At 40.6% G+C, this 25,480-nt stretch overlaps 1 protein-coding gene across 4 annotated transcripts in view; it reads right to left on the reverse strand.

Annotated features, from left to right (window-relative positions):
* Nucleotides 1-25,002, reverse strand: part of ECPAS (Ecm29 proteasome adaptor and scaffold) — a 92,983-nt gene extending 67,981 nt beyond the window's left edge. The window contains exons 1-3 of one of the 4 annotated variants that reach the window (XM_037494524.2): nucleotides 24,316-24,347; nucleotides 16,387-16,490; nucleotides 2,266-2,396 (exon numbers count right to left, since the gene is read on the reverse strand). In XM_037494524.2, the coding sequence (XP_037350421.1) occupies nucleotides 2,266-2,396; nucleotides 16,387-16,408 (153 nt within the window). In that variant the 5' untranslated portion in view covers nucleotides 16,409-16,490; nucleotides 24,316-24,347. Of the gene's footprint in view, nucleotides 1-2,265; nucleotides 2,397-16,386; nucleotides 16,491-23,269; nucleotides 23,541-24,315; nucleotides 24,390-24,935 lie in introns of those variants that run through there. The other 3 variants (XM_037494525.2, XM_037494526.2, XM_037494523.2) reach the window with 3 other exon arrangements.
* Between the last annotated feature and the right edge of the window lie 478 nt (nucleotides 25,003-25,480).

Below are 25,480 nucleotides of genomic sequence, written 5' to 3' on the forward strand. Positions count from 1 at the left end.
TTCTTAAAGATACTCTTTCTCCAACAAACCCAAATCAGGCCTCAGAATTCCTCTCAGGGCAGTTCTGCAGGAAGTCATTGTCAATCACTTAGAATGACCTAAGGGATGAAATTTGATGACCACTCAAAGATCTGATGGTCCAGTATAAATACACTGAAGACTAATGAACTATGTTAAAAATGACTGGAGCAAATGTTCCATGTAGAACACTGAATTAAAAAAGAAAATCTTGATGTGACAGTTTTCCAACTTCAATAACACTATTTTATATAACCCTGAAAGAGGAGCTATACAACATTATCTTGCTCTAAAAACATTTATTTACTTACTTTTAATTAAGGTAACATTCACAGTCAGCCAATAATTAAAAATACCTGACTTTCATATTGGAATCAAGGGCATGGATTTTAGATCAAGTCGCCATACATTCCAAAATAATTATTTCAATTATATCATCTGGCACCGATGCCAAGTGTACAGTTGGCGCGGTATGCAGCTCTACTAAGCATACAAAAGCTATTTTAAAATCATATAAACTGCCTGCAAAATGAAAGAAACCATCATTAAAACAAAAAGACAGTCTACTGAACGGGATAAAATATTTGTACTTCATACATCTAACAAGGAGTAAATAGCCAGGATTTATAAAGAATTTATACAACTCAAAAACAACCCAATCAGGGCCTCCTTGGTGGCGCAGGCGGGTAAGCACTGCACTATGGGGCAGTCCACAGCCTCTGCAGCACAAGTTCGATCCCCCTCCGCCGGCCAGGGAGAAACTCACATGGGGAGGCAGACCTCTCCTGTCTCGCCCACTGCTCCCCTCAGCAGTGTATTTTAGTCAGTCTGCCTGTTCTGTTCCCCACTCTGTCTCTGGTGGATCCTCTCAGCCCTCCGCATCTCTGGCCTGTACCCCAGCTCTTGTATGCATAAATAAATAAATCTTTTTTTAAAAAAATCAGGGCCTCCCCTGGAGGCGCAGGCGGTTGAGCACCGTGCTGTGAAGCTGTCTACAGTCTCTACGGCACCGGTTTGATCACAGCCGGCCTGCGAGGGTCCCACATGGCGCTGCAGACCTCTCCTGTCTCTCCCGCTGTTCCTCTCAGCAGTGTGTTTCAGTCAGTCTGCCTGTTCTGTTCCTCACTCTGTCTCTGGTGAATTCTCTCACCCTCCCGTGCATCTGGCCTGTACCCCGGTTCTTATATAAATAAATAAATCTTTAAAAAAAAATCAAAAAATAGCACAAGAGCTAAATAGACACTCCTCCAAAGAAGTCATACAGATGGCCAACAGGCATATGAAAAAAAAATGTTCACCATCACTTACTAACAGGGAAATGCAAATCAAAACCACAAAGAAATATCAACTCACACCTGTGAGAAAGGCCCATATCAAATAGACCAGAAAAAGCAAGTGTTGGAAAAGGCAGAGAGAGAAAGGAACTCCTATACACTGATGGTAGTAACTGTTGGTGGGAATGATCTACTTTTATGAAAAACAGTATGGACTCTTCTCATTAAATATAGATCCACCATACAATCAGGCAATTTCATTCCTAGATATCAAATGGAAGAATATTAAAACACTAATTCAAAGGGATATGAGCACTTCTTTGTTCACTGCAGCACTATTTATTAGAATAGCCAAGATATGGAAACGGCCCCCAACAACAGATGAGTGGATAAAGATGTGGCATATATACATAATGGAATACTACTTAGCTAGGAAAAAAAGACGAAATCTTTCCATTTGTGACAACAAAGCATTGGAGGGGAAGTAAGTCAAGTCAAAGGAAAAACACAAACACTACATGACTTCACTCATGTGTGGAATATAAAGAAACAAAGCAAAAGAAAAGATAAAATTAATTAGTTACAGATTTAGCTACAACCAAATAAACCCTTGGATTCTAACTAAAGAAATAAGGTCACCAGAGGGAGGGGGGAAGGTATAAACAAAGGGGACAAAGACCCAACTGACTGTGGTGCTGGGTTATTAGTAATCTGGTGGTGGGTGGGGATAGTAAAGACATTTAAAAAGGTGTGAACCTATAATCCAAAAATATACACAGTATAGTACATGAGTGTTACCTCAATTGAAAAAAAAAAAATCATCACGTAAGCTGGTCCTAGGCTTATTCTCCACTTTCAAAGGTTATAATCCGCATATGAACCTAGATTTTCAATAATGGGAATAGAAAACTCACTTGATAATATATACCATTTATTTACCACTTAATTCCCCTAATAGTCTCAACCAGCTTACCTTTTTACGTACTCCTTCTTGGGTGCTGGACAGCTTGAGCAAAACAGGAGGAAGAAATTTAGATATAATATTCTGTAACTGTTCATCTGTTTCAGCATGGCCAAGTCGTAAAAAGACCCGTTCAAGCTGATCTATAATATAAAAAGAAAAAAGGAGAACTTAGGCAAATCAAATTCTACCAAAACTGATTTTTTTTATAATTTAATCCTCTTCTCTGTACTTCACTCAGAACTTTTCACCATAGCCAGCCCTGTATACAGATAACTAATACAGCTACGAAACAACACTAAAAGCTTCACTATTTAATCATACTACCTTACAACTGCCCTGGTCACATAGCCTCTACCAGGGAGGAAAACACAGCAAGGAATAACAAAATTTCCTCCTCTGCATACAAGGTTTTTCAGTTTTCCAAAAAGATTTGGACACTAGAAAGTATACAAGGATTTTGAAGAAATCTCTAGACCTACCTGAGTAAGGCAACAATTTAATCAGACACCAGAGACAATACATCTTTGGTGAAAATATCTTACTGATAACATTTCTCCAAAGAAGAATCACTGCCCAATACTGTGTTCATTTACCTAAGCAGAATAAGACAAGTTTCCACCAAGAAAACCATTGAGAGAGAAACAGGTTAAACATTACAACAGGGATGGCTGGTCAGAGAGGGGTGGTCTCGGCAACACCCAAACTGATAAATATAAACCAACCAACCAATATAATTCTATTTCTTCAACCAACAGATTGCAAATGACTGGATATATGATTTTAAGGAATTATTATTACTTTTTTAGATGCCATATTGGTACTATAACTATAGCTGCTTTTTAAAGGTTCTTTCAAAAATTATATGTGGTGATCAGTGAGCCTTTGAAGGAATATTCTATATCTCTCTCTGAATGATGGTTACAGAAGAGAGACATTTCTAAAAATTCACTGAATTCTACACTTTAATACTTTCTACTGTACCTATTATGCTTCAATTAAAATTTTATTTAAGAGAGACTTTAGTTTTCAGAAATAAAGACTGAACTACTTCTGGTAAAATAATATAGTTGCCTACTGTGACTTACATTAGATATCAGGGGTGCACTACAAATTTGCCAGAAGAACAGATTTCAGATGCCTCATCACAAAATAGAAGGTAATTATATGAGAAAATGTTAATAGCTTGACAACCGTAATCATTTCACTATATACATGAGTATCAAATCATATTACATACCTTAAGTTCATACAATTTTATTATAAAGTCATAGCCTCAAATAGGATCTCATTTAAAAAATAATAACTGTACATGGCATGAGAATAGGAAACCATTAAGAATGAAACAAGATTAACCACTTCTATTGTTCATGCTGCATGATAGATACTGAGAATTTATTCTTTTGTATGTGCTTGAAATTTTCCAAATTAATGTTTTAAAGGAAGAGAGACAGATATTCTGAGACAACCTAGAGGCAAAGACAGCCTTCCAACAATAAGCATATCCAACACCAAATCTTGTATAAAAATGCCATTTCCCCCTCCAAAAAAAAGAAGCGGGTTCCTTGAAAAAACAGCTGATTCTAAGGCTGCAGCAGGAAAAGCAAAATAAACCTGAAGCATCTTATAATGCCAGAAAGAACATGGAGTCTGTTACATATGAATGGGATACAGGAGGCAGCCTATGAGAGCCCCACTGTGACCTATGAGGAATCTGGATCATAACACCAAGTATAAAATAAATCCACACATGAATCCATATTGACAGAAATAAATGACTGAATAATGAAACACACTGGGGAAAGCAAACAAGTCTTTCTTACAGAATTCCAAATATATTTATTCCAAATAGTAACATATGCAGATACTTCCCCCTACAAGAGGACAGAATAGATTTAGAGACTTACTCCAAAAAATAAAGGAAAAGGGAAATGTTAACTTTACACAGGGGAAATCTGATAAATAGTATCATCACCAAGTGATAGAATGTGTCATCAGTGATGCATGTGGCTGCCCTGACCCCTGACCAGCAGGGCGTTCCACCCCTGTGGTATCCCTTCCAAAACGCACAGCCCCCTTCTAATCTCTCTCTCACACACACACACACACACACACACACACACACACATGCACACACAAAAAAAAAATCAGAAAAACCTGAGAGACAAGATTCTGGGATATAAAGACTTTTGAGATCATGAGAAACAAATAAAGACTAGAAACCATCACCACAGACCAGAGGCAACAGGTGATAGGAGAACTAACAACACACAGTAATCTGAGTAAGATCCTGCAGGAGAAATAGCATCTTCATGGGAAAAAAAAAAAAATGAAATATAAAGTCTCTACCTCTTGTAAGAAATATAGTCTTCAGTTTGTTTCTTTTTAATTAAAAATAAAGGAAGAAAATAATGAGGGATGAGAGGAAAAGCAGGCAGGCTGACTAACCAAATGCTCTTATTTGGTAATTGCAAAAGGAGTTCTGAAGAAAGGAGAATTTAATTCACCATTTTTGTGGAAGTTACAGGCAAAGAGACTCGCCTTAATATCTTACAGATCACAGGCTGACCACCGTAATCACTTCACGATATACGAATGCCTACAGATTTTAGTTACAAACACTGTAGAAGAACTGCTCTATGGGAAAAGGCAGAAGGTTAAATTCTTCATAACAAACTAGGGAATCTGTGCCAGAGACTTCAAACACCAGGTGATACCTGGTCCCTTTCATTTTTCATACAATTACTTATTTGGGTGCTTTCTATGCATACCCAGTATAGTGCCTAACTAGAAAGGAAAATATAACATTCTAAACACAATAAAATTACTTACAATGGGAATGCCAGAAAGAGAACCAAACATAATGTGGGAGTCAGGCTAAAACAGGCAGGGCGCAGCTGAGGATGAGGCCAGCCCTCTGCAGAGGAGCCAGGTAACTGACACTGTGAGCTCTAGACACGTAGCTATGTTCTAGAGATACACCTTCAAACTTTATGAAAAGAAAGGTAAATTATGTGTAAATAAAGTCAACTACTAAATTGTTCAGCCTGTCAAATCAAGCAAAATACAGAGTAAAGACTTAGCAACAGTACAGCCCTCGAATCCTGTTTTTAGAAGCACAAAAAGAATGTGAAGCCTGTACCTTTACCCACAGCCCAGGAAACACAGACTCATGAAAGAGACAATCCAAATTAGGCCCAGGTCTCCAAAAATATCTGTTCAGAAACAAGAAGCAATGTCACCAAATGTTCTGACAATTTATAAGGAACCTAAACTCAGGTTCATCTTTCACATACTCAGTTTTAGTTGCAGGAACTGAGATCAGATCATCACAAAAATACCTGAGATGTGACAAACACTATTTGAGACTCAGGGACAAGTTTCATCCTCACCACAATTTCAACTTTATCTTATTCAAACATTTATCAAATTAATTTCACTTATAAAAAAATTAAGGACGTTACCATATCAGATCACTGTTATATGGGGAATATATTCCGAACTATTATTTTTTCTTAATCACACACTAACATTTTAACCTAAAAATGGAAATATGACATCCTTTTTTCCCCTTTGAATAACACAAATTCTCTCCGTGAAACCCTTGGAGAATAATATACATATGTGAGAATTTTTCAGATTTTAAAATGATTAATATAGTGTAATGCTGTGTATTTCAAATAGCCCTATCCTCCCATAATGAAATAAAACATATGGGATGGGATAATCAAAGATTATAAAGAACTTCATATATCCACTCAGGTTACATTTTAATATCAAATGAAATACACTGAAATATCTTAAATCTCTTTCCTCAGCACTACATAAAGACAGAACCGATGATGGCTGCATGGCAACTTTGTCTACATAAGTAGTTTAATTTATATAACTAGCCCCCTATTTGTATAGTCCTCTATTACTAGTTTTACTACAAACAATGTTCCAGAGGATACATCCTTACCCATGTGTATCTGTGTGCTCATATGAGTATAATCAAGATTAACAGATTTGGGGAAAATGCCCTTCGAAAAGGGAGTGTAGTGTTAGTTTACACCACCAGCAGAATGTGTAAACACTGATTTCCCTATATCTACTCCCACCCAGAGTAATCAATCTTAGCTGAATATGATAGATGAAGGAAGATCATACTGTTGTTTACTTTATTACTGAAGTAAAGTATCTTTTTCAGATTTTTACTGAAATTTCTTCTTAGGCAAATTATTCTTCTTTTGAGTTGCTGATTTGTTGGGGTTTTTTAAAAAGATTTTTATTTATTTATGCATACAAGAGCTGGGATACAGGCCAGAGATGTGTGGGGTGAAAGGATTCACCAGAGATAGAGTGGGGAACAGAACAGGCATATTGACTGAGGGGAGCAGCAGGCGTGACAGGAGAGGTCTACTGCGCTATGTGGGTTGTTTCCTGGCCAACAGGGGATTGAACTCATGCTGCAAAGGCTGCAGATTGCTTCATAGTGCTGTGCTTAACCCTTTTTGCCACCAGGGAGGCCCTGAGTTGCTGATTTGTAAAAGCTTTAACATATTGAGGAAAAAACTCCCGTTTCTTCCATATATTGTAAATACTTTTTCCTAGTATTCCTTGTGACTCTAGTATTTTCTTTTCATAACTTATGAATAGATTTTAAATAAAAATTTATTAATCTCTCTTCTTATGGTTTCTGAATTTCCAGTCATGCTTACAAATGACTTTTTCAATCCTGGATTATCAAAAACATTCTATTGTGCAGAAAAAAGCTAAGAGAGCATGTCTTGGGACTGCCATCCTTAGGAATGTCTACTTGTAAGGATGACCCCTCGCTGATATCTGGAAACTTGGATTTCAGGCGAGTTCCCACCATTCCCAGAACTGGCAAGAGCGGCTCACCACGCCTCAGCTATTTGTACAAACAATAGGGCCCATGCAGAACATCTGCTTTCCTGCTGGGAATCGGAATTTTGGCACATGCTAGGCAGAAGGTTCCAAGGTGACTAGCGCCAAATAAAAACCCTCAGCACTGAATCGCTAATGAGCATCCCCGGTAGACAACATGCCATACATGTTGTCACAACTTGTTGCTAGAGGAATTAAGCATGTCCTGCGTGACTCCACTGGGAGAGAACGCGTGGAAGCTTGCACCCAGTTTCCTTGGCTCCACGTGCCTTTTCCCTTCGCTGAATTTGCTTATTTCTCCTTTCATATAATAAATCTTAGATGTGAGTATACACATGTGTGAAGTCCTATAAATCCTCCCAGCAAATCACTGAACTTGGGGGTGACCTGAAGACCCTAGCACATATATTTATCTATGTTTTCTCCTAGTTCTTATGATTTTGCTTTCAGCACTCAAGTCTTTAAACCAACTGGAATTTTTTTTGGTACATGGAAGGATTAAGAAACAGTCTTCTATGGGTTTTTCAAGTCTTTTTCATTATGAAATAAAACAGAAAAATATACAAAATATAAATGTGCCATTTAACGATTATAAACATCCATGTAACAATGCCAAAGTTTAGTAAAATTTTTATTTTGAAACTTGTACAAAGAACGATTTCTACCCTGGACTCAAAGTTGAAGAGAACTGAAATACTGACACAAAAAGTACAGTGAGTTTTAAGGCCTCACTTAATGTCCCAGAGGAAATTAGCAGCAGAACAAGAAGTTTGACTTTAGGGTCTTCTGACTTTCAGTATAAAAATGTTTGCCTATATCATGTAACAGTCTACAACAATGACCCTATTTTCCATAGGACACTAAACAATATACTGTACTTTATACAAGGAGCCCAGTTTGAGAGTATCACCAAAAGATTGCAAGAATTTTTCTCATTAATGTGGCATTCATGACAAAACAGGAAAATGTATAAATTCAAGATCAGAAAACACCATCACCAGAGAAAACTCTCTGTGATTAAGAAACTAATACCAAACGTGTCAAATTGCAACTCATCCTTTCTCCTCTCTGCTCACCTACATGTTCTCCTCCTTCAAATTCTCCCATTTTCCTACTTCTACTATGATGCACTTATCTCCCTCTCCAGGTCACTCATTCACTCATTTCAGTACTTACTGAAACTCTACTACATATAAGACCTTGGAGAGGGGGCCTCCCCGGTGGCGCAGCGGTTGAGCGCTGGGTTGCGAAGCTGCCGGCGACCTCTGCGGCGCAGCGGTTCGATCCCCAGCTGCTCCCCGGCCACCGGAGGAGGGTCCCACATGGCGCGCAGACCTCTCCTGCCGCCCGCTGCTCCCCTCAGCAGTGTACTTCGCTCCTTCTGCCTGCTCTGCTCCCCGTTCTGGCTCTGGTGAATTCTCTCGCCCTCCCGCGCTTCTGACTGTACCCAGTGCATGTATAAACAAAACAAACAAACAAATAAATAAATAAATAAATAAATAAATAAATAAATAAATAAATAAATAAATAAAAACATGCCTCTATAAATTAAAAAAAAAAAAATGTGTTTAAAAAAAATAAATAAATAAGACCTTGGAGAGCATAGGTGTAAAATGTGAAGATGAAAAAGGCAAGGATATTTGCCATTTACTGTGTGTGTGTATGGTACTTGCAGTTAGAAAGAAAACAGAAGACCTAAGAAAGAGTGCTCAAGACAGCGACATTTACGGATAATGAGGAAAAGTGTTCAAAAATGGGTATGACAGGCAGGTAACAAAAAGAAAACAGACTATGGGGGATGAAAAGCAAAGAAAATGATAGATAAACCAATTTTCTCCATACCAAAAAAAAAAAAAAATGCCTAAAACTCCTTCACAGATTAATGTCAAGTGTAAAAAGCAAGATGCTAATGTTTTTAATAGAAAAATGAGAAGGGAACATTAAATCAAGCATAAAATATAAAAGACCAATAGATTAAGATTTTATAATATCATTAATCACAACATAAGGTAAAAAAATAAGCTACATGGGCCTCCCTGGTGGTGTAGCGGTTGAGCGCTGAGTTGCGAAGCTGCCCACGGCTTCTGCAGCACCGGTTCGATCCCCGACTACCGGGCGAGGGTCCCACATGGCTCGCAGACCTCTCCTGCCGCCCACTGCTCCTCTCAGCAGTGTACTTCGTCAAGTCTGCCTGTTCTGTTCCCCATTCTGGCTCTGGTGAATTCTCTCACCCTCCCACACTTCTGACTGTACCCAGTGCTTATATAAATAAATAAATAAATATTTAAAAAAAAAAAAAAGCTACAATATTTTCAAACGAAAAGGAATTAAACACAGAATACTTAAAAAAAAAAATCCTGCAAACCAAGACAGTGAATTCATTCTAACTTTTTAAATAGACAAAGAATAAAAGCAGAGATCACAATTATCACGAATAAGCAAAATTAATACACCAACGAGATTCAATTTCACACCATTCACTTTAGAAAAACTTTCCAAATCTAAAGCAACCAAATGCTGGCAATGACTGGGAACAACCAGGTGGTCACAGGTGTCAGGGTGCACACTGACAAAGCCTCTGAAGGACAGGTCTCTGATCATGTCATCTCCAGCAAAGTGGAAGAAGAGGCACAGACCCTTCATCCTGGGGTTGAATTCTACTCCAGGGTAAGGCACCCCAAAGCAATGCTAGTCAAAGAAGCCCCACTTCAAATCTTGCCACCAGTCAGCAGAGATATATAAGGAACATTTCTGCCTTTCCTGAGAAAGTCGTCTAGGACAAGAAATTTTATCTAAATTAACAGCCATAGTTGATTTACACTTTGCTGCAAATTTCCTAGTAAGAAATAATTCCCTAGTCCTCAGACCACACTTTGTGTACCACTATCCTAGAGAAAAACTCTCAGAGAGAGACAAACGCAAAGATACCTGCAAGAAAGAGCTCAGAGCATCAGTAAAAGAAAAAAGAATTAAAAAAGGAGACAATCTAACCGTCAGTCCACTGAAGAGTGGGTAAAGAAATTGTGGCCGGATCATATGACAGTGAAAACAGGCAATAGTTACATGTCACATGAAGCAACATGACAAGTTCTAAAAAAACTAAGATCAAAGAAAGCAAAATGCAGAAAACTGCAAACTGTACAGTATAGTTCCACTTATGTAGTTTTTAAATCCAATATGTTTATGTATATGTGTATATATGTATATTCTGCGTATGATATACAGATTACAGGTATAACACCTGGGGGGAAGGGGATTTAAGGGAGGGGAGAGGAGGGACTAACACATGGAGTTTGAATTGTATCTGCAAAGTTTATTTCTTAAAAATATAAATGACCTAAAAGCTAACAGCAAGAAAAGGAAAAGACTTGACAAAGACAGATAGGACACACATAAGTGTTTCTAAGATTACTCATTCCATTTCTCTGTAATTGAGGTATTTCATTTTAAAAAGTGTATATACCAAAGTAACTTTTTTTAAAAAAGATTTATTTATTTATACAAGAACTGGGGTACAGGCCAGAAGCACAGGAGGGTGAGAGAATTCACCAGAGACAGAGCGGGGAGCAGAACAAGCAGACTGACAGAAATATACTACTGAGGGGAGCAGCGGGAGAGACAGAAGAGGTCTGCCATGCCATGTGGCTATCTCCCCGGCGGGTCAGGAATCGAACCCGTGCTGCAGAGACTGCGGCCAGCCTCACAAAATAACTTTTTTATGATCAAACTATATAAAAGGGGAAGGAATAAACAGCAATTTTTCTATAGTTTCATGTACTAATCAAATATTATTTAGTAAAAATAAACATTTTAGAAAAATTAATATACAGAACAAATTATTTTAAAGAATACATAATGTGAGGAGAAAGAAAAAAATTTGAATCACAGAATATTAAAGTTAGAAACCTTAAAGAATATGGAAGAATAAAAATAAGAACATTTAAGGCCTCCCTGGTTAATATTCCTTAAAGGAACATTACTAAGTGAAGAAGCCAGCATGAGAAGGTTACACTGTATAATTCCAACAACATGATGTTTTGGAAATTACAAAACTAGAGACAGTAAAAAAGACCAGAGAGGAAGCGATGAATAGGTCAAGCCAGAGGATTTTTAAGACAATGAAAACAGTACATATAAAATTATAATGATGAACACATGCCGTTGTACTTTTTCTACACATATAGACCATACAGTATCAAGAATGAACCATTATGTGAATTACAGACTGGGTGATTCTGATGTCAACACAGACTCATTCATGGTAAAATATGCACCATTCTGGTGAGTCATATTAGACAATAGAGAACACTATAAAATTGTGAGGACAGGGAGCTATGGGAAGTCTCTGTGCCTTCCTCTCAATTTTATTATAATCCTAAAACTGCTCTAAAAAATTTAAGTCTTTAAAAAAATTAATTTCAAAGAAAACATCAAAAACACTGAGATTCTCAAGTCACCAAATGAAAATAATTTCCAGTTTAGTATACTTAAAACAAATATACATTCATTTCCTTTCCATTAAATAATTCTCTAGTTCATATTTATCTCTCTTTATTTTCTCTATCTAAAGAGAAAGAAGGGACTTGCCTTCCTTCTATTCCCCAAGGAAGAAATAACCAGGCATGGTTTAAGGACTTCATTTCACCATTGGGAACTGATACTCCTGAAAATGTGTAAATATTTCTGAGAAATAAAACTGTCCATATAAATCACTCATTCTTCAGATCTCTTCAAAAGTACACAACTTTGATTTTTGAGTTAAGGAAAGGTTAAGGACTAGGCCTGGGGGTAGAAGGGAGGGAAAAAGGGAGGGAAAAAAGGAAAGGCTATTTTCTCAAAGGATTAACAAAGGCAATTACTGGTTTTTCACTCATTACTTATAAGGAAAAAACTTGTAAAAAACAAAAAAGTAATAAATCAGTTTTCCTAGATCTATCATTTTTTCATGACAACTTGAACATCAAAACATTCCTTACAAAGTATGCAAGAAAAGTAAACACTGTCAAAAGAATCAGGAAAAAGACTATATTTAAGGTAGTGATTATGTTCATGTGGTGGAATTTCAGGAGTCTTTTTTCCTTACTTGTTTAACTAGTAAATTTACTTCATGAGCATGAATTACTTGTGTGAATTAAGAAGAGAAAATTTTTATTTCTTGGGGACAAGCATTGGATTTTTTTAAGATTGCTTACATTTTCTACAAGGAACATTATTTTTTCAGATATGAAAGTAAATTTTGTTATAAATTAGGTTAGCAGTCTCAAGTGAAGTCAGAACACCTAGACAACTAAGTGCCATCACATTCAGAAAATAATTAATTATCTAAAGCTACAGGATATTTTGAGGAAGCTCTATTAAGCTACCATGGAAATACACTGGACTATGAGAGAATATTTCACAAGGAATCATTCTCCGTAGTGGTATTTAGTTTCTTCCCATTCACAAATATGTAAATACACTACAGTCACAAAGCAGTTTCATGCAGAAAACCAATGTGAACGGACAGCTATAGTCTGTATTTATAGATGGGGCCTGAGATCTAACTTAATAAATGTTAGTCACCAAGCAAAGGTTACCAAGCAAATGAGACACAGGAATTATAAACTGAACCTATACAAGTTTTTACACACCAAGAATATATCAGAACACAGTACCTCCCACTATAGTACTATTTACTGAAGCAGGTGATAATAGCTTCAACCTAACAGATAAGGAAAGAGTCCAGAATCCATTACCAATGTTAAGCAACATTACAAAGCTGGTAAGTGGCCGTCCAACTCGCAACCCGAAGCTCCTCCTAAATTACAGCAGGGCTGAAGCAATGTGGGTGGAGATGGCACTAAGCCTTACTAGGCAACTATGGACAACGTGATTTCATACCCTGGCCGCAGTGACAGAGGTCACTGAGGCAAACTGCCCCTTTCTCAGGAATTCATAATTGGGACCAGAGTCAAGCCTCCTTTGAGTGTCTGAACCTGTAAGACTAAGTCAAGAATTATGACACAGGCATCTTCAGCCTACCCATGCAGCACAAAATCAGAAGCAGCTAGTCTGAAGAAAGAATGGCACCCAATGAAAGCTGGAAGAACTGGATGACTTCTAAGTGCGCAGATCCAATCCCCTCTTGAGTGCACCTCTTGTTCCCATAAGATTCCCTGATTCCTTAGAGTAAGTGCCTCATTTTTGCTTAAATCAGCTTATAACTATGTACAAATACAAATTGAAAGTCTTTGCCAAGAAAAAACAAACAACATTCTTCTAGAAAAGTATAAAAAATAAAAATAAAAAGCATCAAGCTTATGCCTAGGATGAATATCAGACCAGAAAGGGAGTCCTAGTTAAAAGTTGGCCAGTCAAGCCTCAAGGGCTAGTTCCACCAGCATTCATCACTCCCCAACAGCCATCCAAATCACAGTAACTTCTTACGTATACCGTAAATTCTTCCAGTTCAACTCTTTTGGTCAACCAACCTCTCCTGATTAAATCTTGATCTCCACACATCCTTCTCATCCGAGGTCCAGCTCAAATAGTACATGGTACACACTGACTGACACACACACACACACACACACACACACACACATCCGTCCTTCAAAACTGGCCCTTGCTACATCTATCCTGGCACTTGCTATCTTTTGCTACAGATAACAGCAATCTTCCCTTTCCTCGAGTATCACAGCTCTTTGAGGTGTGACTTAAATCTGACTCCACCAGACTGCCTACTCATTAGTCTTGATCCATTTCCAGAGCTTCTCAGGTTGAGAAATTGTGACTTAGTCTCTTGATATTCCAGCACTAAATTCAATGCCTTGCAGAATATGGTTGCCCAAATACCTGGTGAATGCATGAAATATTCCTTGTGCATTAAACAAGTTATTTTAAAAAATTTCCATATCTAACATCTGTAGCAAGGGAAAGGAGAAGACTGGTAGCAATAAACCTGACATCAAAATCTTTTAAAAGGGGGCTATAATTTTTTTTAATACTATGACACCTGCTTAGAGTTTTAAAAATAAAAATAAAGAAAAGTAGGAGGAGGGAGAATAGGGATTCCTCCTTAGAGAGTCTAGAAGGTCTCAGCCATTCTTCTCTGGCCACTTAAGCAGAACTCATCTCCAAAACAGAAGGGGACCAACAGTTATCACAGAGAGAGTAGAAAAGAAAAAGATGGAGAGAAGGGATGAACCAATGAAGGAGGAGAAAATCAAGAGCAGGAAGCCTTACCCCACGACTCACCAAATCTTTAACAGTAAACTATATTCCTGAAATGCTTGAGGAAAGGTGTATATATATGTGTGTAGACCATTGAAATGGAGAGGTTTCATGTCCAAGCTGATTCAAAATACCATTTTCAGAAATGGAAGCCCAGAAGCTAAGAAAAGCAAAAGTGAACTAAATTATGGATGTGAGGGGAAAAAAAAGGATAAATACCTCTGGACTTAAATAATCTCTCCAACTAAGAGTTTAAGGCTCAAACTATGAAGAGTAAGGAAGCCCTTGCTGGCATCTAGATTTTGTATGTAATACTCAATATATTCTGATAGCTCAATAATGTGAATTATAAATCTAACCAGATACTAACTGGTGAAGTTCACATCATCTACTGAACCCTATATGCCATTTCAATTCACTAAATGCCACTCAAATATTTGTCAAAATCCAAATGAAGCCAGCAGGACATTTCTTTAGTATTTAATGTTTTAAACTGTTTCTATTCTTGTGTTTTTAAATACAAGTTTACACCCCCACCCACCATCTTTTGAAAAGTTTTAAGTCACTAAATGCAAATGTGACTTAAAAAGAAGCATGTTAGGAAGTCCACATAAACAAATACAATAAGCTGAAGGTTGGGAGAGGAGCCATTTCCAGAAAGAAGTAATCCATTACAGTTCCTGGGAGAGTTGCCACCCTCCAGCCAAAGGAGCCCAAGTGGGTGTGTTGGCAGGACTGGGCCAAGTGACGAAACAGCAGCCCTCATCTGTACCCTAGATTTAATGAATGTAGTGCTAGGCTCCAGATACACTGAGGTACATAAACACTCCCACCTCCAAGGGAGGCACTTTGCCCCAGAGACAGCAGCTGGCAGATACCCAGTTAGAAATCAGTGTTAGTAAACTGATGAGCAGAAAGATTAGCTTATGAAAGCCAGATTAGAGGAGATAATATATACTATGCAAGAGTTCAGACTGCATAAAAGTCAAATGTATGATACTTAAGATCCACCCAAAGCAGCTAATTACATACAACAATGCTCATTTGGATGTATAAACTGTAGAATGTTTTTTTTTAAGTCACTATTTAAATCCCAGCAATTGTGGTTTGACCTGCTTGCCTGGGGTATATCATAATGACATTAACACATCACAGGCCCAAAAGCTCTAAGAAAGAAATAATCTAGGAAAGAATAAACAATGTTCTCACTTCTATTCTAAACAATTCCTCCAACCTCCCAACTTTCCATTTCTCTCTTCTGGAATGAAGATATGTGAAATAGTAAAAATAAACCAAAATTCATTCTAAAACTGAGGTTTTTTTATAAAACATTCATTCCAACCCTCAAAATGAAGGCATCACACCATTATCAGCAACCTTCTGGCTGCAAAGCAGTAGAATACAGTGGGACAGAGGGAATCCAACAGTTAAATCAGAAGGTAGCAATAAAATGTACCATTGGAAAAAAGCTAAGAAGCCCCAATGACTCGCTAGACCTTGAACTCAAGATATCAGAGAACTACCAGACGAATTTCAATCAAAGGACCATGCAGTATCATCTAAGAGTGAAACTGACACCAGAATGAAATAGAATTAAGTGACTTTCCCATCACAGGGTAGGTCAAAATGGAAGAATTAGGAACATCTAATTACTATGACAATGTTTTTCAGAAGACTGCTTTTCACAGATAAAACAACTCCATAATGATATCCCTGAGCATGTACAATTATTTGTTGTTGTGGCAGACAAGTCTACTTATAAACTAACAGTCTTTTCTTGGGCACACTGCTACGTAGCATCTTCAAATTTTATCTTTCTTTTGTCTTTTTTTATTTTTAAACTGTTTATCATCACTGAGAATAGAGGCTTCAGGCATATACAAATGAACAGGAACTTCACTGATTCTCTCAGGATAACCAACAAAGGAGAAAAACTCATGAAGACCCGGGGATGAAATTGCTGGAAAACCTAGGCATTTTTATAAGCTACTTTAAAAAAAGCATATATCCTAAGGAACTAAATCTACTAACCTCTACAATCAATGTGATACATGGTTTATCCAGTCTTGACAAAAATCCTCTGGATCACCAATGGTATGTTCATCCACTCGGACATATGCAATTGTATAAAGAATCTATTATTTAGAACACCAGGGGAAAAAAAAGCAATTAAAAGATTTATATTCATAGCTACCATTTTCAAGAAAAAAAAAAAAATAAGCACTTTTTCCACGTCTGCTAATATCTTCTAAAATGCCCTCCTTGCTTTGCAATTTCAAAAGAACAACGAAAATCAGTGATTACAGAATTGGAAAAATATTAAGGAATATGTCCACAAATAAAATTTATTGTGCAAAGTAATATGCTAATACTTTAAAAAAAATACGCTGGTGATTATTTGCTGAAGATTATAAAAATACTCCAATGCCAATCAATACAACATATATTTTATCACATGTGAATACATGATATACATACAAAACCTTATATTGAAATTGGAAGAAAGCATCTGAATTATGTTTACATTTCACTTAAGTATTAGTGGGTGGGCACATATTTTAGCACATGAGAACGCAAATAGTTAATAGTCATAATGCTAAGAAACTTAGCCCTCTCCTGATGCCTGGTTTTTCCGTCTTCTCACTCCTAAATATGCACAACCCCCGCTCCCCCACTGTGCTCTGGACTCTACTATAACCCTCAGCATTCCTGTGACTCCACTATCACCCTCATCCCACACTCCAAGTTTTAGAATCAAACTCTCCACACACCTGCAATCTACCTGCCGAGCACTACGCCAAGTTCTTAATATGCATCATCTCTCCCCATTCTTGCAACAATCCCATATAAATAAACTTTGTTATTCCATTTTAAAGATAAGAAAAACTGGGGCCTCCCTGGTGGCACAGCAGGTTGAGCACAGCACTGTGAAGCTGTGCTCAGCCTCTGTGGCGTGGGTTCGATGCCCAGCCAGCAAGGGAGTTCCCCACATGGCATGGCAGACCTCTCCTGCCATGCCCGCTGCTCCCCTCAGCAGTGTATTTCAGTCAGTCTGCCTGTTCTGCTCCCCACTCTGTCTCTGGTGAATCCTCTCATCCTCCCACACCTCTGGCCTGTACCCCAGCTCTTGTATAAAAAAATAAATAAATAAATTTTTAAAAAATAAAAATAAATTAAAGATGAGAAAAACAAGACCCAGAAGTTAGGTGCTTTTTCAAGGACATGAACTAAGAAAAAAAAAAAAAGGTAGCAGATCCAGGATTCAAAACCAGCTCTGACTCCAATACCTGAGCTTTTAAGCCACTATTCAAAACAGTCTTCCTAAATAAGTCAGTTGAGTGACTCAATAATTTATCTCATTCATTCAACAAATAATTTAGTTGTTGTACATCAACCTGCTCTCTCTTTTCTCCACTTCCACTTCCCCAAATTGTTTGGCAGCTATATACTCTTCAACCTTCCTCCCTAATCCCAATCACTCAGGTAGATTCTTAGAACCATCTCCAACTCCTCCCTCTCTTACATAAATCTCATCTACTTAGCCAATAATTTCTGCCTATACTAGGGACTCTAGATTATATTACTTCCTTGTCAAGTTCAATACCACTGTCCCAATTTGGACCTTAAATTTCTTTTATTCAACCACTCCCAGTCCCTCATAATTAGCCACACTGCTCTTGGTCGCTAGATCCTGGCAATCAGTGTTACACCACTACCACCTGTTACCCTTATAAAACAGATGTACTCATGTTACACCCCTGCTTGAAAGCCTTTGATGATTCTCTACTTGTCTACAGAACAAAGTCTAAACTAGTTGTGTTGGCATTCCTACACAAGCTAGTTCCAACCTATCTTCTCAGCTTCCCTGCCACCTCACTGAAAATAATAATAATTTATAGAGCTTAATGGTTTATACAGCACATTTTCACATATAATAATCCTAACAGTACAACAAGTTTTTATTATTATCTCAATTTTATGAGAAAGAAACTGAGACTTGGAGAAGATAATTTGTCCAGGATTCTAAATTGTGAAAGGCAGAAAGAGCCAAGCCTCAAACTCCTAATTTTATTTACTTTCCCTGAACTTCGTGGAGCCAAAGCACCCCATTCCAGTATTATCATAATTCTTCAAACTTTCTCTGAAAACACATGTTTTCCAGCACTTATTTCTTAGCTCAAGCTACTGTTCCCTTAGCCTAGGACAGTCCTCTCCTTAATGTTTCCAAAGATCTGTTAGGCATTTTCAAATCATGCTTTCTCCCAGTTATTTATATAAAAGCCTGTCTCTACACTGAATTATAAGACCTGTGAGGAGTCTGTTTATTGAATTGAAATGTGTGGGAAAAAACAAGTCATAAGATTGCTTGCATCAAGGCAGAGACTGGCCAGGCCTGAAACCAGAGACCAGCAACTTGGGTCATGCCATCTGAGCACACTGGCAGTGCCTGCAATTTTAATATCTGTCTTCTCAACAAAGTCAAATGCCCCACTGCCAACTATTCTCACCAACATTGACCTTTATTAAATACTACGATTTAGTGAAAGCATAATTTAAAGCAAAATGGGGTAGTAGTGGAAAAACTAGAGGTTGCTTAAAACAAAAACCAAATATCATTATTTCCCTCTTTAACCTTCCTATTTGGTTAAGTTACCAAAATTTAAAGGATGCACACTTGGTTCAGCCTTTCTACAAATATCAGTCCATCTGCCTGGCAGCGATCATTATAGCTCCTCTCTCTCTCTCTGGGGCTATTTCAGATGCCCCCAGAATCGCATTCGCCTACACAGCTATACACACAGCTTCCCACTGCCCATCCTCTAAAAGATCCATTTGGATTACCAGCACTGGCAGAGACGGTCTCAGAAGGCGCTTGACATGTTGATTATCTGGTCAACTTTTGTAATTAAAGTTTCTAGCAGCTACGTTAAACAGTCAAACTGAAAACATATGCTTTAAGATTATAGTTCAATACTGCTTCATGAGTTGTCTTTATTCCAATGAAGATCAAATTCTAAGGATGTCTTAAAATTATAAAGCTCTGAATATGACACCACTAAAGAGCTGAGCACGTGAAGTCTCAAATGTTTCTCTCTATCAGAAATCTCCCCACTGACATGTAACTACAATGTCACCTTTCCATGAATTGGCAGAAAATAGCATTAGAAGAAAGCAAGCCCACGTGCCCTGCACTGAATTTCACTCCGTGCCATACAACTCTATCACACCGAATGTAAAGAAAGAAAACTGCAAACAGTAACCTTAAGTACATTACAAACAAGATTTCAGGACTGCCTTTAACAGTCAGAACCCATTCTTCTCTATTTTGACATCTGACCCCAGAAATCTAGTATGTTCTATCTAATGAATATCAGACTATTGCCACAATTTCCACAAGACAGGGGATTCTTCTGGAGACTAGCAAGACATGGAGAGGGGAGAGGGGAATTTATATTGATTTTGCTATAGGTTGCCCATATTCCTTTCAGAGAAAGTAAAACAGTGGTAGAGCAAAATTAACGTAGACTGGAATGAGAGAACCTGAGTTTCAAGCCCTAACTCTGCAGTATGAGGGTAGCTCCCCCTGGGAGACAATAGTATCACACTCACAGTTTTGTGGCAAGGATTCAATCAGTTAATACCTACAAAGTGATTTAAACACAAGGTAAGCCTTAATAAACATTAGCTTTACTATTAGTCTATGACAATCACCTCATTCAAAGTGACAATTAACATGACATTTGTGAAAAAGAAAAAAAAAATCTAACAAATTCCAACCCAAGATCATCTTGCTTACCTTCTGACAATTTTCACTTATGAAAAACATGAAAGAAAGAAAAGGAAATAAATCAAAGAAAAACCTAACGGTCAATTCCGTGTCTCAAGAGAAAATGCAAAGTGTGGTGACAAATACAAGTGAAAGGAGCTACAGATTTAAATTTATGACATGTCATCACTTCAAATGCAAAGGTACAAATGCTGATTTGAAATCTATATGGACGCAATGTTGCCAGTTTTATATCTCTAAATGAAAGACCTGGGAATCACAGGCGGTTGATAATATTACTTTAACATTTAATGATAATACTACTTGAACATTATCTGTACAATATAATCATAAGTTTTGGTCCTTATGTATCTGTTTACACTTATGCTTCCTCTTTCTTCTTCATAGAATAACTCCACTCCTAGACTCTGGTGTTCCTCTGTACCCCACAGCAACATTAAATAGTAGTCAAATAGTTGGATTCACGGAACATCTGAGAATTTAGCAATGCATCCAAAATCTATGACCTCTTTTCATCAACATAAATGCTTTGACTATAGTGCACAGAGGTAATGTGGTCTGAAGATTTGTTATGAGCACACAGTGGAGTGTGATGAGACACCTGGGATCCGATTCCAGCTCCACCACCTACTAGCTGCAGGATCTTGGGAACCAAAGAAGCCTGCTTCCGTTCCATAAAACCACGGTAAGTTTATTTACCTTTTAAAATTATTCTGACAAATAAAAATATAAAGTCTCGACAAATAAAAATCTGACCCAAAAAAAGCACTTAAAACAATACTAAATATTTAAGAAAAGGTGTAATTGATGTTTTCCAATTGGAAACATCTGGTTTGAAGTACTTACTGCCACTGAACTCCACACTTAAAATTGTTAAGATACTGGTTACTAGAGAAGAGGATGAGGGAGTAGAGGGTAGAAAATGACAGAGTGGTGGCACTAGCCCCTTGGTAGAAGGTGAGGCATGCGCATATATGGAATGTAACACAGAGCTCCCAAAATTGTAGTTCTGTAAATGAGTGGCAAATCAATAAAATTTGAGAGGAAAAAAATTAAGATGATAAATTCTGTGTATTTTACCATAGCCTTTTTTAAAAATAATAAAATACTTAAATGAAAATTTTAAAAATGAGTAAAAAGACGGGAAAGACAAAGCTAGTAAAACAACAAATGTAGCATATAAGTATTGAGTATATGAAAATTCATTTTCAAATTCTCTGTACTTTTTAACATGTTTACAATGTTAAGCAGGGGAAAGGCAATGCTGGCCTCTAGCAGTTTGCTTTTATTATCCTCTACTAGTCAGACATAATGTCCCAGCAAATATTCAAATACTTAGCTCCTTTTATTAAGGCATTATTTTTATAAGCATCTTTTTATCAGCCATCTCTCCTTTTATTATAACCATTCTGGAACCACAAGTGGTTTATTTAAAACATCTTAGCTAGTAAATATATGTGATTTTGATTATTCTGTGGTACCAACTATGAAGTAGTTAATGTCTCCTGAAGAATACAAAAGCCAAGTCAACTGATATGTGTGGCCAACAATTGATGATTTGATCAAGCAAAACAATGGAAAAGCAAGGGCTGGAATTATTTGTTCCTAGCTTTACCAATAGCTGTTGAAGTAAGTTCCTTAACCAGAAATACTATTAATGTCTTAACAGGTACCTGACATACAGGAGCACACTGCACACATACAAATACAAATACAGCCACCTAAGAATGATAGCCAATTCTTCTGGTGGTGTTCCCCATTCTAACAGGAAATTTGCATTTTAACATGTCTAGCAGTGCAAAAGTAACTCAGATATCATGAAGAATAACAACTTTAAAAGATTACTTCAAAGGCACTGGGATGGCTGATATCAAAAATACAAAAAATAACAAGCATTGGGAAGGATGTGGAAAAATTGGAACCCTTGTGTACTGTTATCGTATTGTTAGGGACATAAAATGGTACAGCTACTGTGGAAAACAGTTTATCAGTCCCTCAAAAAATTAAAAATAGAACTAACATATGATCTAGCAATCCCCCCTTCTGGGTATTTATCCAAGAGAACTGAAAGCAGAGTCTCAAAGAGACATATATGCACATTCATTTTCACAGTAGCATTAGTCACAATAGCTAAAACACAGAAGCAACCCAAGTGTCCATCAACAGATGGAGAAAAAAAGTGGTATATGCACACAAGGGAATATTATTCACCTTATAAAAAAAGAAATAAGAGTCATGAGTCACTTAATGACAGGGATACATTAAGGGACTTCATCCTTGTGTGACAGTCATCACAGCATACTCACATAAAACTGGTGTGGCCTACTGCACAGCTAAGCTAAATGTGTGTGTGTGTGTGTATGTCTGTCTGTATACAGGACTGTGATAGCATACAATGTCTGTCCCTGACCAAAACATGGTCAGGCAACACATGACTACATTAACATATGCTATAGCATGAATGAAACTTGAGGACATCATGCTAAGCGAAATAAATGAGTCACAAAAAGACAAATACAGAAAGACTTCCTTACCATGGGATACTAGTCAAGTCAGAAATCACAGAGACAGGAAGTGAACTGGTGGAGGCCAAGGGCAGGAGGAAAGGGGAAGGAGGAGTTAGGGTTTAAAGGGCTGAGTTTCAGTTTTGCAGGATGAAGTGTTCTGGAAATGGATGGTGGTGATGACTGCATACCAAGATGAATGTACTTAGTACCACTGACTTGTACACTTAAAAATGGTTAAGATGGCAATTTTTGTGTTTTACCTCAGTAACAAAAAAAAAAGAGGTGGGGCAGGGAGCTGATGTCCTCAGAAGGAGCACCTGGGGTGCTCCAGCATGGAACTGAAAGACAACCCCTATCTCTAACCACACCAAAAGACTGTCTACTCACTGTCCTGCCCAGGGTCACATCAACTGTTTATGTCAGCTTCAAACATTACTCCAGTTCTGTGTCAAAGCAGCAAGGAACTGACTCTCTCCAAACCGGTCTCTCTTTAAAATAAGGGTAATTCCTACCTACCTCACAAGATTGTTATGAGTGCACAAGTGAGCTCATGTATTTAAATCAGCTTTAAACTGCCAAGCAGCAAGAAACCGAAATTATTACGTTTATAACTACTTACAAATGGAAAATCAGAAGAGGCAGCAACAAACTTCACAAAGCCTGAGACACCTCACCCAAGCTTCGTTCCCTGTAAAACTCCCATTCCCCCCTCCCCCCAAAATAACACCTTTCTGGGTTTTGTGATCAATTGAAGGCCAGCGTGGGGAAGAGTGAGGGCAGGGAGCCGTCAACCTAAAATATTTCATTTCACGACCCCAAACGCAAGCAAAAATTATTTTATCCATCCTAGAATAATGCCATTTTCACGACCCTAACGCGGGCCTGCGGCGACCTGGAACTACACTTCCCACAAAGCAGCGAGGCGAACCGGGCGCGGGCGGGCCGCCTGGGATTCAGGGTGACCACCGCTCTCCCCGAGCGCGGATCGCCGAGCCCCGGAAAATGGCAACATTCAGGGGTCGAGAGTGCTCTGGCCTCCTTTCTGGAAGCACCGTCGCCGCGCGGTCTCCTGCGCCCAGCGCCGAGACCCTCTCCGCCCTCGCGTCCTTCCTGCTCCTCCTGCGGGTCACCGCCTATTCTTGACCTTTCGGCTGATTTCTAGGGTGTCACCGAAAGGCACCTTCTCTCCTTCCCTGAAAGCTCCGGGACCCGAACTCGCCCAGTGACCGGGGCCCGGGGCCCTGGCGGAGTCAGACGGGTCGGGGGTGTTGGGGGGGGGGGGGCCCAGCTCGCCACCCAAGGGGCTCCAGGGCCCCGCACAGCGGGCAGGGGGCTGGGCTCCCCCGGCCCCCGGCCGGGGCGGACCGCGGGCAGAAGTGGCTCCGCCCGGAGCTCCGGTTTCAATTTCGCAAGGTGACGGTGCAAACCTGAGGCCTACAAACGCCCGCGGCGGCGCCCGGCGCCCCGCCCGCCCGCAGGCCCGAGCGCCCCAGCCCCCCGAGCGCCGCGGCCGCCGCCCGCCCACCCGCCGGGCCCGGCGCCCCGCGGGCCGCCGCGCGCCCCAGCCCGCCCGCCCGGCCCCGGCCCCGGCCCCGCCCCGGCCTCCACCCCCGGCCCGCGCCTCGCCGGCTCCGGCTCGCGGCCCCAGCTCGCCGTGGCACTTACTCAGCTCGTCCTGGGAGGCGGAGGCGGCGGCCGCAGCCATGTTGCGCCGGGCAGGGAGGGAGGGGCCGGAGGGGGAGGGCACGGCCGGGCGGCGCGGGGGCTCGCCGCTGGCGGGGCGGCGGGGGCCGGGAGCCGCCGCCGGTCGCTGCGCGCGGGCCGCGCTGCACCCACGCGGCCCGCCCGGCGCCGCCGTCGCCGCCTGCGTCCTGCGGGCGGCACGCGTCGCTCTCGCCGTCCCCCGCGAGCTCGCGGCTCCCGCGCTCCCGCAGCCTCGCGCCCCTGCGGGGCCGCCGCCGTCCGTCGGCCGCGACCCGGTGCGCCCGGCCCGCGCGGCGGCTCTGCGGCTCCGCGCCGCGCTCCCGGCTCACGCCGGTTTTATATTTAGAAAGAGCTGAGCCATCCTCCCAGCGGCCCCCCCGCCGGGCCCCTCGCGCGCCCGCCCGCCCGCCCTCGCTCGCTCGCTCGCTCGCTCGCGGCTCGTCCTGCCCACCTGCCGACGCCCGCCCCGCGAGCGCTCCCCGCGCCGACCCGGCACGCGGCGGCCTGCGCGGGCGGCCCAGCCTAGCCGCCCGGCGCGGCCTCCGGGGCCCCGGCGCGGGGCGGACGCGCGGGCCTCTGACCTGAGTCGGAGCCGGTCTCCATGCCGGGGAGGCGGCGCTCGGCGCCGCCAGGGGGGCTCCCGAAGAGGCGTCCGGCGGGCTCGGCCCCGAGGAGCCGCGCGCCGCAGTCCGTGAGGGGCTGGACCGCCCCGGCCCGGGAGATCCGCGAGGCGAGGCCGCGGCTCCCTTTCGTAAAAGCCGGCGGCTGTCACGCTGGCCGATGCCCGACCTGAGGGAACACGCCTGTCCGGAGGAAGAGACGTGGACTCGGGAAAGTGGAGCCCGGCTCGGAGTCGGCGGGAGGAAGCCCCGCCCTGCGCCTCCCGCCGAACTTCTCGGCCCCGGCGCTGACTCAGTCCCAGGCCCCGCGAGCCCCGCGCCGCCAGCCGCCCGGGACCTGCTCCCCCGGCTCCGGTGCCCGAGCGGAGCTGGCGAGAGCGTCGCGGGTGCGTTTAGGAACTTGAGGAGAGAAGAGCACTCAGCCCTACAGAAAGTTCCAAGAACCAAGATTTTTCAAGTGCGAGTTGGAGTATATATGCTTACAGGAGGTTTTCCATTATTATTAT

Source organism: Talpa occidentalis, unplaced genomic scaffold, assembly GCF_014898055.3.
Source record: "Talpa occidentalis isolate TD23 unplaced genomic scaffold, MPIMG_talOcc4v2.1 talOcc4.7, whole genome shotgun sequence".
Classification (NCBI taxonomy): domain Eukaryota; kingdom Metazoa; phylum Chordata; class Mammalia; order Eulipotyphla; family Talpidae; genus Talpa; species Talpa occidentalis.